Below are 12,714 nucleotides of genomic sequence, written 5' to 3' on the forward strand. Positions count from 1 at the left end.
TTTCTCTTGGAAAGAGCAAAGTTCAGCCAAATTGATACATTCTGGATGAACACCCAGGCTGGAGGATGATAGTTGTGTGTGCACAGAAACACTTCCTTGCAGGAGTGCTGCTTGAATCCAACATGCAGAGCAGCACGGGAATTCCTGCTACCGCATCCCCCCAGGTTAAGTTCCCCTTTTTTTCCTTTTCTTGCATATTTGTTTAAGATAGATTAGGATTCTTCTCAGTGCAGCATTTCTGTTTGCATTACATGTTCCCAAACACACAGTGCTGTGATGGCCTCCAGCAACTCTCTGTCAGTAATCACTGGATCTGTGACACCTCTGCTTTGTACACACTTTGACCTGAAACTGTTATGAAATGGTTGTGTACAAACAAGCCTCTTAGTGGCAGTTGTTTCAACCTAGAGACGGCCCTTTCCTGCCGGAGCTTTCTGGTGAGGATTGTGGCAGCCCCCAGAACTTGGTCCCCAGTGCTGCCTGTTTCAGCTTGGTTTTAGTTGTGAATGCTGCCTGGCTGACTAGAAAGTGTGAATCTCACTGACTGTGTGAAGCACATCAGGCTCTCCACATGCCAGAGGTGCCGGAAGGGACGGTTTAGCTCTTTCTCTCGTGACATTTTAGTTTCCTCACGGAAATGTCAGGCATGAAAATGGATCTTTTGTGCATGATCCACCCAGCGTATGAAGTGCATCTCCATCAGGAAACTGCAAGGGGAGGTCTTGCGTGAGGTGTGCTTAGAAGGATCAAGTAAATAATTGGAGTTGTTGGAGCTGTGTTTAGGTTGGATGGTTTACAGGGAGTGGATACGAGTCAGGTGTGAGGGAAAAGCTGCAGAAGTGCAAATTCACACAGGCTAGAAGTACATAAATAGAATATTGACATGAGTCATCAGTGACTTCTGGTGTTTCAGAGATGCTGAAAATCATAATAAAAGCATTGTCTTAGTTGTAAATGTGGGGGTTTCTTTTAATTTATTTCTATTCACAGTATAAACACCTACCAAATTTGTTTTTAGAAACCTGACAAAATCTTTAATTCACGTCTGGCATTTTGGACAAATTTATAGTTCAGCCTAAAATGAAAGCAGGCTTATAAGAACAAATGAGGTAAAAGAACTCTGAGCAGCTGTTCTGCAGGTCTGTGCAAGTGTCAGGTCACAGGACCTTCAGCCTCCTTGGTCTGCATGGGCATCCCTGAGCTTCTGCAGTCTGGGTGTGGTGGGTCAGCTTGGTCACATCCCATGTCACAGGTGACCCAGGACAGTGCTGAAGCTGGACACAGGGTTTGTTTCTATTTGTGGTGTTGGAGTTTTCCCCTCTCTGGGGGTCAGACTCACAGGGGTCAGGTGGGAACTCCTCCTGGTTTCAACGTTTCAGCTCAGTCTGCGGGTTGTTCTTTTCCCTTTGAGTCCTGGAGGTGCAGCTGAGGGTCAGATGCTGAATGTCAGAACAAATGTCAGTAAAAAAAGCTGCTTGCACAAGGTAGTTTCCAAGCAGGGAAGGTCTGGTTTCCCGTGTGGTGTTGGTGTGCCTGGGGCTGGTGGGAGCGAGTGTGTGTGTGTTTGTGTCAGCGTGTTCTGCTCTGTGACCTGCTCCAGGACCCAGCAGGGGTGTGTCAGTGCTTGGCCAGCCATGCTGGGGAGGACATGGGCTGTTGCATGTCAGAGCCAGCAAATGATCTCTGAGAGATTTGCCTTTATTTTCCTCAGGGCCTCAGTAACACTGTAGAAATGTGCCAAAGATTCATTCAGACAGACTTTTTTTTTTTTCCCCAGTCCCAGCAGGAATCAGCACCTTTCCCATCCGAGCTGGGAAATACCTGCCTTAACCTGGGCCTTAATATTTAATATTTTGTTTTCCTCTGTGAGCTGCTGCTGCACATGAAGTCATGAGAAACCTGCAGTTTTGCACTAAAACCCAACAACACTTTGCTCTTTCTTTTCTGCATGTGTCAGGGCACGCACAACTTTGGTGGGATCCGGGTGGGCAATGGCCCAACGGAGGAGGATGCTGAGATCATTCAACATGACCAGTTATCTACCCATTCTGAGGAGGGGGAAGAGGTAAGCACCTGAGCATCCTCGCTCTCAGGGCACTGCACTCGGCAGCAGGATGAGCTCTCTGGGACTGAAGTTACTCCTTTCCAGGCTGTTTAAACAGCAACATTCCCAGTGAAGTGTTTTCATAGCAGTTTTCTCACTGACTGTCTCTTAGTCACTCCCGGGACTCCAGAAAAAGCAGCATAATTTGCATATCATGGGAGATGTGGCTCTGTTTGTCCCCGTGACAAGGAGCCACCATCTCAGGGGTGCACAGCACTCCCAGGTGTGGTACATGTTACCTACTTCTCCCATGCCCTTGGAAATCCAGGGGCTTTATTTCTGAAGCACTGAAATCTTGTTTATATATTCATTTTGACTGCTGGGGGTAATATTAATTACTTCCCTTTCCTCTGGGAGAGGAGAAAAGCAGTCATCTCACGTAGTTTGGGAGTTTTCTGATGCCTCTGAACGACTGCAGCAGATCCTGCCTCTGTAGTGCATGGGATGTGTTACTGCTTTCTGTGGCGTGTTTAGGAGGGAATTGCTGAATGTGTTCATGATTAATGTGATCGAGACACTGAACTAAATGTAAATTTATGTTTTCAAGCCTACAGAGGACGAGGTGGTAAGAGCACAGCAGCTTTGCCTTCATGTGTACCTGGGCCATTTCCCATTGATGTAAAACGTGCTGAATTGAACATGTTATGTCACAGCATCTTGTTTTCAAAAAGATCTTCCTGTTTACATGTTACAGGCCGTTTTTAATTCATACATGCATACGTTAACAGACTTTTAATTACTTTATCTGTACAGCTTGTCTGTCTGATCCCCTGTCTGCAGGTCATTCCCAGTTACCTGGGAAGCTGCTCAGCTGGAGGTCTGAAACTGAAAAATTTTCACTTTTTGAGCCTCTGGAGAAGTCTCGGTTGCCTTATGTTGTGTCTTTGGTAATTCTGTGCTGCAGTAAACTGTTTGGAGAGCTTTTTTCCCCAAACTATCTACCAGGTTAAGGATGACACTGGTTGACTCAGTGAGCAAATACAGCACAAGCAGTCCAGTTTCATGTAGTTCAACAGCTGAACTGGGCAGAGGCTTTGTGTAAAAGAGAAGCTCCATTCTGAGAAACTGTTCTTCCATAAGCACTTGTAGCAATTATTTAAAAAACAGGTTTAGCAGTACTCATGCAGGATTGAGTGTAGGTTTCAGCACTATCAGGTAAACAATTTTATTACAAAAATTGCAAATGCCATGGAAATCAGAGCAGCTTGACCAGGGCACTGCTGCTGGAAATTGTGCTGACAGTGGTTTGCTCAGAGCTCTGCTGTGCACAGGCCCATGGGGAATGGGGGGCATGGAGCAGCGTGCTGGTGTACCTGATATCTCCCTGAACCTGGGGAAAATGGGTGAACCCACAAGGACTGTGCCACAGCAATCCCAGTGCTCCCACTCCTGGCACAGTGGTCACTCTCTCAGGCAGTTGCACTTGGGCTGTGAACAGTCATTTGTTTAAACATTTTACATTTCCCACATTCCCAGAGCTGCCGCCCAGCTCGTGTGTGCGGGAGCTGGAACTGAAGAACTTCACAGCTCACGTTCTGTGCAGAAAGAATTAGGCTTTTGACAGCTAATTTAACTGAATTGTTTGAAATATTTATTGTCTTGGATATACTGGGGGAGAAATAAGAACATAAATAGCTTTGTGTTCATGCCTAGAGCATTAGTCACTGGATGTATTTAAAACATCGTGTTCACTTAAATCTGAGCAGTTTCTGGAGCATGGATTAAATCCAAAATGCAGGGAATGCTTTCCCAAGCTGCAGAATAAGAAACTGCACTACATGGCAGACTTCCTTGTAAGTTCTTCTTTTATTATTGCAGAAAATTACCAAAACACAGAGACTTTGCCAGTGAACGGTGCACAGATGTGACTTTTTCAGGATAGCTTCGTGCATTATTTTTGCTTTCAAAAAGGGCGAGTTCATATCTTGCAAAATGCTCCTGTTGCTCCTTTAGCAAAGGCACACACTGTACAGCTTGGAGCACTGTCTCCTTCCTGTAGAGGCACCTCTGAGGTACTGGGGAATGCACACCAACGCCATCTTCTGCTGAACAGTCTTTTCCTGGCTGAGCCTGTGGATGGATTTGGAATATCTGACTTTCACATGCTAGAATGTGAAAACAATATTCAAGTCACAGCGTTTGTCGTTCTGCAAAACCTGGCGAGACAAGATCCATTTTTGCATTTATAAAACTGATGTGCTGAGCCAGGAGCAGACAGTGTCAGTGTGCAGCGTCACACATGGTGTCCCTGGCGATAGCAGCAGGTCCCCTGCCCGTGTCCCTGCCTGGCTGGCCCGTGCCGGGCTCCCAGCTCTCCTCACCCTGTGTTCCCTTTACAGTTCGACTTTGGTGACACCGTGGTGTACCAGGCCATCCACACCATCGAGTACTGCCTGGGCTGCATCTCCAACACCGCGTCCTACCTGCGGCTCTGGGCCCTCAGCCTGGCCCACGCACGTGAGTGTCCCTCCTGGGGCTGAGCTGTGGGTCCCTGTGCCTGCTCCCCCCACACAGGGGGAGGCAGGGACATGAGGGGCCTCTCGGGGCTCAGCTGGCACGGGACAGCGCTGTGTGTGTGTGAGCTGGGAGCAGTGAGCTGCACACAGAGTCTGCTCCCACAGCTCTGCTGAACGGGAGGGAGGGAGCTGAAGACACGGAATAAGCAAAGAGCTGCTGAGCAAGCACTCTGCCCTGCCCTGTGTGACAGCTGGAGGCAATGTTCTGACACATTCAGCTGTAAAAGCTCTGGCCCCTCTTCAGTTTCCCATCTCATTGTAGTGGAAATTTGGTTGACTTTAGTTTGGTTGACTTTAGTTCCCACTTACACAAGCACTCTCCTTCCCTTTCTCCTGGCAGAGCTCTCGGAGGTGCTCTGGACCATGGTGATCCACATTGGCCTCAGCGTGAGGAGCCTGGGGGGAGGCCTCGGCCTCTTCTTCATCTTTGCTGCTTTTGCCACCCTGACAGTGGCCATTCTGCTGGTCATGGAGGGGCTCTCAGCCTTCCTCCACGCTCTGCGTTTGCACTGGTGAGTTACTGGGACGTCCAGAAACTTGGGGAGCTCTTCATAGCAAGAAATTAGATGTCACCTGGACTGTGCAGAAAGGCCATATTCTAGAAGGCAGAAAGTCTTTGAAAGGGTCAGATTTCAATCCTGTTGGTAGAGCAGCACCTGTCTCTTGATTGTTGCATAGAAATTGTGGAGAGTAACTGAGCTCTGCTTAAAAATAAGCACTAAAAGGCTAAGGCTTTAAGACCAAAGCTTTGGGACTGGGGAGTAGGGAGGCTCTGGGCAGATCTGGGCAGGTGAGTGTGCTTGTGGCTTTGGGCAGGACTTTCTCGTTCTGTCTTTTGGTCTTTTCCCTGGTTCCTGTGTTTATTGTCTTTCACGTGGACTTCACGGACTGCAGTTTCCTTCTCATGCTCTCATTCATCATCATAAGACCTTGCCTTGAACAGGAGTGGCTTTGCCCTCTGCCCTCAGGGTGCTGTGGGATGGCAGCGAGTTTTTGCTGGCCTTGCTTTTTGCAGATGCTTTTGCAGCTCCTTTCCCATGATCACTGAGCTCCTGTGTATGCAGCCAGCAAAGCAGAAGGAATTCCTCTGCTCCCAAGTATGGAAAGTGTTCAAGAGCTTTCTCTAATCCATGTTTAAGACCACTTATTGTTCCACTTCAGATTGCCTGGTTAGTGGACTGGTGGGATCAAAGGAGCAACTGGGTATGGGGTTTGCTCAGCCTGAAGCATAGGAGAGTCTGTGCCTCTGTGGGGTTCAGGCATCTGCCACCTCCTCAGGCTGCTGATTTCCTGGGGGGTCAGAAGTGCAAAGGGAAGTCCCATGCAGATCACGAGGAATATTCCGTCTTGCTTAAATGGGAAGAAAAGGTTGGGAGCACTCTCTGAAAGTAGTTCTGTAAGTGCAAAAGGCGCAATGCCTTTAAAAAAAAAAGGGAAAGAAAATCAGCCTTTTTGGACTTTTCCCCTGCTTGTGTGGAAGGAAAACTTTGGCCTTTTGCCCTCTCCATTGGCAGCTGGGGGGTCCTGGCCCACCTGTGTCTCTGTAGCCGAGTGAGCTGAGCTCACCCCGGGATCCCGGGGCGAAGCCATCTTGTGCCGAGGGAGCAGGGGGGGCACTGCTGGAAATGGCTGCTGGATGGTGCCTCTGTTTTTCCTGGCATCCAGCCTGAACCCTCCCTAGCAGTCACTCGAGAGCTCCTCTCTGGCTGGACGAGGGCTCTCACCCTCTCCCTGCTGTCACCGTGGGGCCATTGCAGCAGGACAGCAGGAGCCCCATGGACCCTGCCAGGCACTGAGAGCAGTCCAAGGGGAGCAGAGAGCAGCAGTGCTGTAACTCCAGATGTGATGGGTTTGCTCTGCAATTCCTTGTGGATTAGAGGATTTCCAGGGTCTGGCCTCTCTGGGCTGTGGAGCTGCATGGCTGTTTCTGAGCAGCAGCTGGGGAACAGCTCTGAGCAGCTGCTCTGGGCAAGCTCCTTGGCTCCTTTGGCACCCACAGGGATGGGCTCGGAGCAGAAAGTATGTTTTTGGGGAGGTACCTGTCTTGTGTTAATAACCACAATCTGCACCTATGGAAACAGCTCACAGATACCTGGAACAGGTGTGAGCTGGAGCTCGTGGTTCAGGCAGGAGGTGGCTGCTCCCATTGCCAGGTTGTTCCTAAAGGGACATTAAAAAATCATCTGTAAACGTGTCAAGAGAAGACATAAGTCAGTGAAATGGCAAACAGGGAAACCCAGGTGCAGGAGCAGTGGGCACACAAATCACTCCAGCCCTGCAGACCAGTGCAGGGCACGGCCTGGCTGCAGAACTGCAGTGCTTCTCAAAGTCCTGTTTTCCCTAAATGTGTTTTTCAGACTTGCAAACCTATCATGTACACGCTCTGAGAGAAAAGTCTGTTCAGGCTCAGAGCCCAAACACCAAGTTTAAGGCTCTATTTCAGACTGCAAGTGATCTGCTGAAATGATTTTGTGTTTGCTGTGTTGCTTATCACAGGGAGGCACCTTCAGTTGTTCCAAAGAACACACTGTTCACATTCCTTTTTGCTCCTGAAGCAAAAACAGGGTGTTCCAATGGCAGGTGTTCCCTTTTTAGGAGGAGGAAGGGGGAGTGAGGGTCAAATACAGCTGTCCTGGGAAGAGCAGATGGGATTTTCTGGCTGTGGGAGAAGAGTCACCTATCAGGAATTCGAGGTGTGGGTGGCTCAGCCGTCCTGGAAAGGAGGAGGAATTGAGCATGTGTTTTACTGGTGAGGGAGTGCCAGGTTGTTCCATGTGCTGTGCCTGGCAGTCCCAAATGAGGGAGGTTTACTCTGTGCTTTTTGAGTGTGCATTCTTCAAGCAGGCTGGGTTTTTCAGGGCATTCTGGGGTGGAGGCAGCACCCAGAGTGCTGGGTGTGCATCGGGGCTCCGCTGCAGCTCGGTACCGGTCTGAGCTGTCGTGCTGTCAGCTCCTTTTACTGTAACTCTCCTGAAGTAGTTTACCTTTCCATTTGCTTTTCAGTGGTGCAGTTTGACGTGAATGTTCAGATTAAAGCAGCTTCCCCCCTTTTAAGCTAGTCAGCTCTTCTAATGTGAGCCAACGCAGACTATGCCCAAAAGGAGAAGTTTAAAACTGTATTCAGAGTGCTGCTTCCCTAGAGGTGTGGGCATGCTGGAGCTGCATCCTGCTCTCAATCCAGTGAGTGGGAGTAGTAGAGTCCAGCTCTCCACTCACCTGCCAGGATTTGATTTTCCTTTGTAAAAGTCACAAGCCAGTGCTTGCCTGCAGCGTGGCTGCAGGAGCTGCTGCTCCAAGGGGCAGTGCAGCTTCCTGTCTGGCAGGATGGAATCTCCCACAGTGCCTTTTTGGGAAGGAGTAACTGCAATAGTCTCTGCACAGACACCTCAGTGGGTTCTGACTGTTGGGTGTGCTGGAGGTCACCTCTCTCAAAGTGTGCCTGGGTAACACCTGACCCCAGGCTCTGGCACCTGCCTTTAGGAACACAAACACCAAGTGGGAATTTGCAGTTGTACCAAGTGACAGTCGGGGTTCCTGTTCCACAGCTGCCTCTGCAGCTGCTCCTGCTCATAGGACTGGAGCTGCCTGGTTTTCCAGTGTGGGTACCCTGACTCTGTGCGGTTGGAAAATCCACAGAAGTGGATTGCAGTCCAGCAAACACTGACACTAATGATTAATGCAAAAAGCTGCAGAGTGGGTTTGCTGTAGCACTGCTGCCAGAGAGCTCCTGATCTGTTTGCTGACAGTGCTCACTGTCTCTAAATCCTCTGCAGACCTTGGGCACCAATGGGAGACACACAGAGAGTTTAGCAATAGAATGGGACATGTGACAGGCAGAGCCTGGGAACAGTAGTGCCTCATGCTGGGTTCTGGACATTCCTGGAGACGACTGCAGAAAACCCCACTGACTGTTTATGCTGTGCTTATTTGGTTAAATACGCTTTTCTCACTGGTTCTCTAACCTAAGAGCAGCCTCTTCTCCATCATCAGGCCTCCAGTTGTAGCAGTGTCCAAAGGGAGTGTTTGGATGTCAGGGCCAGCTGGAACTGTGAATCATCAGGGTTAAAATTTCAGTTACAGTGGGTTTGGGTGACTCAGATACCCAACCCTCTGCCTCTCATTTCCCTTTGCTTACAGAACAGTTATTTAGTCACAGGATATTTATGGAGATTATCAGGGTTCCTGAAAAACTGGAGCAGGTTGGCGAGGAGCCCTTCCTCCCACACGGAAAATCCTGCTCATCCTGGGGATCCCTTGGCCTGCAAGGCAGCAGCAGATACAAGATAAAGCTGGTTTTTTTCTGAGCATTTCTCTCCTGGCCTCTATGGGGAAGTCACTTTCTGCTAGCTAAAGCCAGCAGCTCTGGAGTTTGCCATGGGGAAAAATAATTCAAGTTTGACTTTTTTTTGCTGCATAAAAATCCTTCTCCCCTGCTGTGTTAAATGCTCCCCAGTTTGCTGTCACTTACTGCCTGCAGAGACTTTGTTTTCCAGCGGATCATGCAATGTAAAGTGTCTGTGAAGCCCAAGCTTGTTTTTGCTGGGAATCAGGGGATTAGTTTCCCTGACCCTATTTGGCTGTCACTGACCATTGGGCAGTTCTCTAGAATAATTCTTTTTTTTTACCCGAGTTCATTAGGGGCAGCAGCAGCAAATGGGGCTTTGCTAATGCTGGGCTGGAGCCAGAAGGCACATCCCAGCACAAGTGCCTGTGGGGGAGATGAACCAAATGTGCCACAGGGAATAAACAGCAGCGGCTGGTGAGGGAGTCTGAGCTCAGCGTCACGCGGCCGAGGATTGTGCTCACACAGGAAAGGGAACTTTAGCAACGAACTGGTGTAGAAAATGCTGTGTGCTCCTTGTGCTTCCTGGGACACCACAGTCAGGGTGGGCTTCCTGGTTCTCTTGCCCTTTTGTTGCCCCTGGGAGTGGGATTTAAGTCCATGGTCAGTTCTCTGCCCCACACAGAAACATCACACACTGAAGGGAGGTTCATCCCAAAAGGTACATTATGTTATAACACCTCTTTTTCTCTTTAAAGCTTTAATTTTTTATAGCCAGTAATCATACTTTTACAGAGGTCTTGCTAACTGCTTTTATTGAGAGCTGCCTTTTTAATGAGCGATTGCTCTTCCCTCTCTTGCAGGATCGAGTTCCAGAACAAGTTTTACACTGGTACCGGGTTCAAGTTTCTCCCTTTCTCCTTTGACACCATCCGTGAGGGGAGGTTTGATGACTGAGCCCCCCCACACACTCCAGCAGTGTTAAACACCGTGTGTGTGTGTGTATGACTGACCCCCCCAACACCATGTGTGTGACACCCTCCCCTCCCTGTGTGTCTGAGTTGTGTGTAACCCCCCCCATAGTGACAGTAACTTATTGCAGCACTCTTCAGCGTTACCATGGCATCCCAAAGCCATGAGCTTTGATGTTCTGGGGTAACGGGTGACACTGGATCACAGAAACTTTTTTGTTCCTTATGTTTACTCTTGAAGATACCAAGTGCATGATGTGTCTGTTTGGTGTGCAGTTGTGTGCTCCCCGTGTCGTGCATTCCCTGGCAGCTGATCAGGGCAGAAGAGAAATGTAGCTGTGCTGAGGGGGCAAACCAGTACATGGAGAAAAGACCTAAGAACCTCAGCTCCAGAAGAGCGAGGGCTGCTCCCCCTCATGTTGCTGGAGGCTGTGGTGGGGAGGGGGCTCAGGCCTGGCTGTGGCCTGGGGCTGGATGGGGAGGGACAAGCTGTGGTGTTGACTGTCATCTCTCACCACAGGTACTGCCACTGGCAGTGGAACTTCTGGGGTTTCTGGTTTAAAGCCCGAGGTTGCAAAGCCCTCGAGGCACATTGGGTAGTGCCTGTATGGACTTGGCATTGGTGGAGGCAGCTTTTGCACAGGTGGAGGGACCAGTGGCTTACACTGTCCTGTGCACTCCAGGTCTGAGGAGCACTTTAAGGGGAAGCAGTGGCCCAGGGAGGTCTCGGTGGTGTGTCCCTGCAGTACCTGTTGCTTTCTCTCCTGCCTGAGCTGTCAGTAATTCCTTGTCCTCCTCAACTCGATGTAGCTGTAGCAGCAGTGGGGTGTTAGTGCTGTGTGCAACCGTCGTGTTTAATTCTCACAGTGGAGCTGAATATTTGTATATGAACAGATTAGAACAAAAATGAGAATCATTAACCTGGAAGTGAGGAGGATATGCCTCAAGGTACTGGGCTGCCTAAAATTAGGTGAGAAAGGTATGTGTGCACTGCATGCTGCAACGTGTGCAGGGCACAGGGACCTTCATGCTGCAGCCCCTGGGTGCTCACTGGGGTGTGTTTACAGACCTGTTTGCAGACTGAAGGGTGAAATCAAAGTGGAGCTGCAGGTGGAGCACTGACACAAGTCCTGGTGTGTCCTGCTGTCTGGATGGAATGCTTGACAGTTGCTGACAGTCACTGTATAAATTAAATGAACTGCACAACAAGTGCTTGGTCTGTTTTCTGCTTTCTCTGCACTCACTGAGGGGGTTCCTGGGCAGCCCCTCATCCCTGACTGACACTGGGCAGAGCCTCAAAAGCTGCTGGGGGCATCTGGGACCTTCAGTTTTCCTGCCTAGGATCCTTGTTACCCCCATGGCCACAACCAGGGGGTGGGCAGGGCTGCTTTGTACAGTGAGACCAGAGTGATCCTGCCCGGGCTGCAATGTCTCTGCACTTATCAAGCCCCGGGGACATCCTGAGTGAAGACCAGGCTGGGGCCGTTTGTCCCGGGGCCTCCTGCCCACCCCGATAACGGTGGAACGAGGAGTTGTGCAGGAGGAAAAGCTCCGGCTTGATTAACTCGGGTGCTGTGGGTGCTCTTGACGGGGAGTGGGGCAACACGGTCTGCATGCCCGGGGCTGTGCCCTGCTCCCGGCCCCTCCAGCCGCAGGGACCCCCTGCTTCCCCCCGGGGTGGGGGGGGCGTGTTTACTCAGGCCCTTCCTGCCACAGGGCTTCTTCCACATGTGCGGGAGCAGCGGAAGGGAGGGTTCTGCGGGGGTTTGGCGATTGCGTTGCTGAAGTCGATGTGTTTCCCGTCTCCTGATGTCCCGACAGGGCAGGAGCTGCGCTGCACTGCCCCCCCATCACCAGCGTCCCGCACCCCTCGGACTAGGGGCCGGCTCCCCGCCGTCCCGGGGGATGCTCTCCCACCGCTATGGGTACCAGCAGTCCCGGGGGGATGCTCTCCTCTTTCACCCGCTCCCCTGCGCTCTTGCACCACTCCCGAGCGCAATCACAATATTTCTGCCCGTTTCCATGGCTCCGGGGCCACAGGGCAGCCCTGGGGGCTCCCGTGGGCTGAGCTGGGGACGTTCGGGGAGCCCCGCTCTCCCCGGGCCGCCCCGCAGCCGGGCTCTGTCCTGGCAGTGCCCACGAATGGCCCTGGAGCTGAGAGACACCCCGGCAGCCCGGGCCCGCCCCCGCCCCGCTCCCTGGCGGGGTTCCCTCCCGCCGGTCCGGCCCGGGCCCCTCGGGGCGGAGGGGGAGGCCGGGCCCGGGGCCGCTCCGCGCGGTGCTGGGGCAGCCGGGGCGTTCCCCGGCCCCGGGGCACCGGCGGCGGCCCCGCTGCCCGGTCTCGCAGCGCCCCCGCCCGGCAGGAGCGGGGCCCGGGCTGGCGGATGCTCCGGGACCGCCGCGGCCCGGTTTGCCCCAGGGGCGGGGAACCGTCACGGGTGGGAAACGCGAAATCTCCGGAGCTGCCGGTGCCAGACTCGCCCCGGCCGGGCAGCCCCGGCGGGGGTCCCGTCCCGCGGGGGTCCCCCTGCCCGGGCACCCTGAGCGGGCGGGGAAGGGGCCGCGGTGGCCCCGGTGGCCCCGGGGCACAGGCAGCGCCTGTCCCCACCCCTGGCCCGGTATGTGCCCGCTCCGAGGGGCCGGAGCCCGCCCACTGAACCAACCCTGCTCCGCCCTGTGCCCGGTACCCGCTCAGGCCCGGCCCCGCCGCCAGGACCGCCCAGCGCCGCGGGGCCGGGAGAGGCGGGACGGTACCGGGAGAGGCGGGGCCTGGCGCAGGGGCAGGAAGCGGCGATGGAAGCGCGGCGGGGACCGGGACCCGGACCGGGACCGGGGCTGGCG

At 52.4% G+C, this 12,714-nt stretch overlaps 1 protein-coding gene across 9 annotated transcripts in view; it reads left to right on the forward strand.

The window, feature by feature from the left end:
* ATP6V0A1 (ATPase H+ transporting V0 subunit a1) overlaps positions 1–12,714 on the forward strand; it is a 38,742-nt gene that overhangs the window by 15,637 nt on the left and 10,391 nt on the right. For 5 of the 9 annotated variants that reach the window (XM_027664850.1, XM_027664856.1, XM_027664848.1 and 2 more), the window contains 5 exons: positions 1,958–2,065; positions 2,652–2,669; positions 4,444–4,561; positions 4,961–5,132; positions 9,766–11,082. In XM_027664850.1, the coding sequence (XP_027520651.1) occupies positions 1,958–2,065; positions 2,652–2,669; positions 4,444–4,561; positions 4,961–5,132; positions 9,766–9,859 (510 nt within the window). In that variant the 3' untranslated portion in view covers positions 9,860–11,082. Of the gene's footprint in view, positions 1–1,957; positions 2,066–2,651; positions 2,670–4,443; positions 4,562–4,960; positions 5,133–9,765; positions 11,083–12,714 lie in introns of those variants that run through there. The other 4 variants (XM_027664852.1, XM_027664854.1, XM_027664851.1 and 1 more) reach the window with 3 other exon arrangements.

The sequence above is a fragment of the Corapipo altera genome, unplaced genomic scaffold, assembly GCF_003945725.1.
Source record: "Corapipo altera isolate COAL_440 unplaced genomic scaffold, ASM394572v1 142, whole genome shotgun sequence".
Classification (NCBI taxonomy): domain Eukaryota; kingdom Metazoa; phylum Chordata; class Aves; order Passeriformes; family Pipridae; genus Corapipo; species Corapipo altera.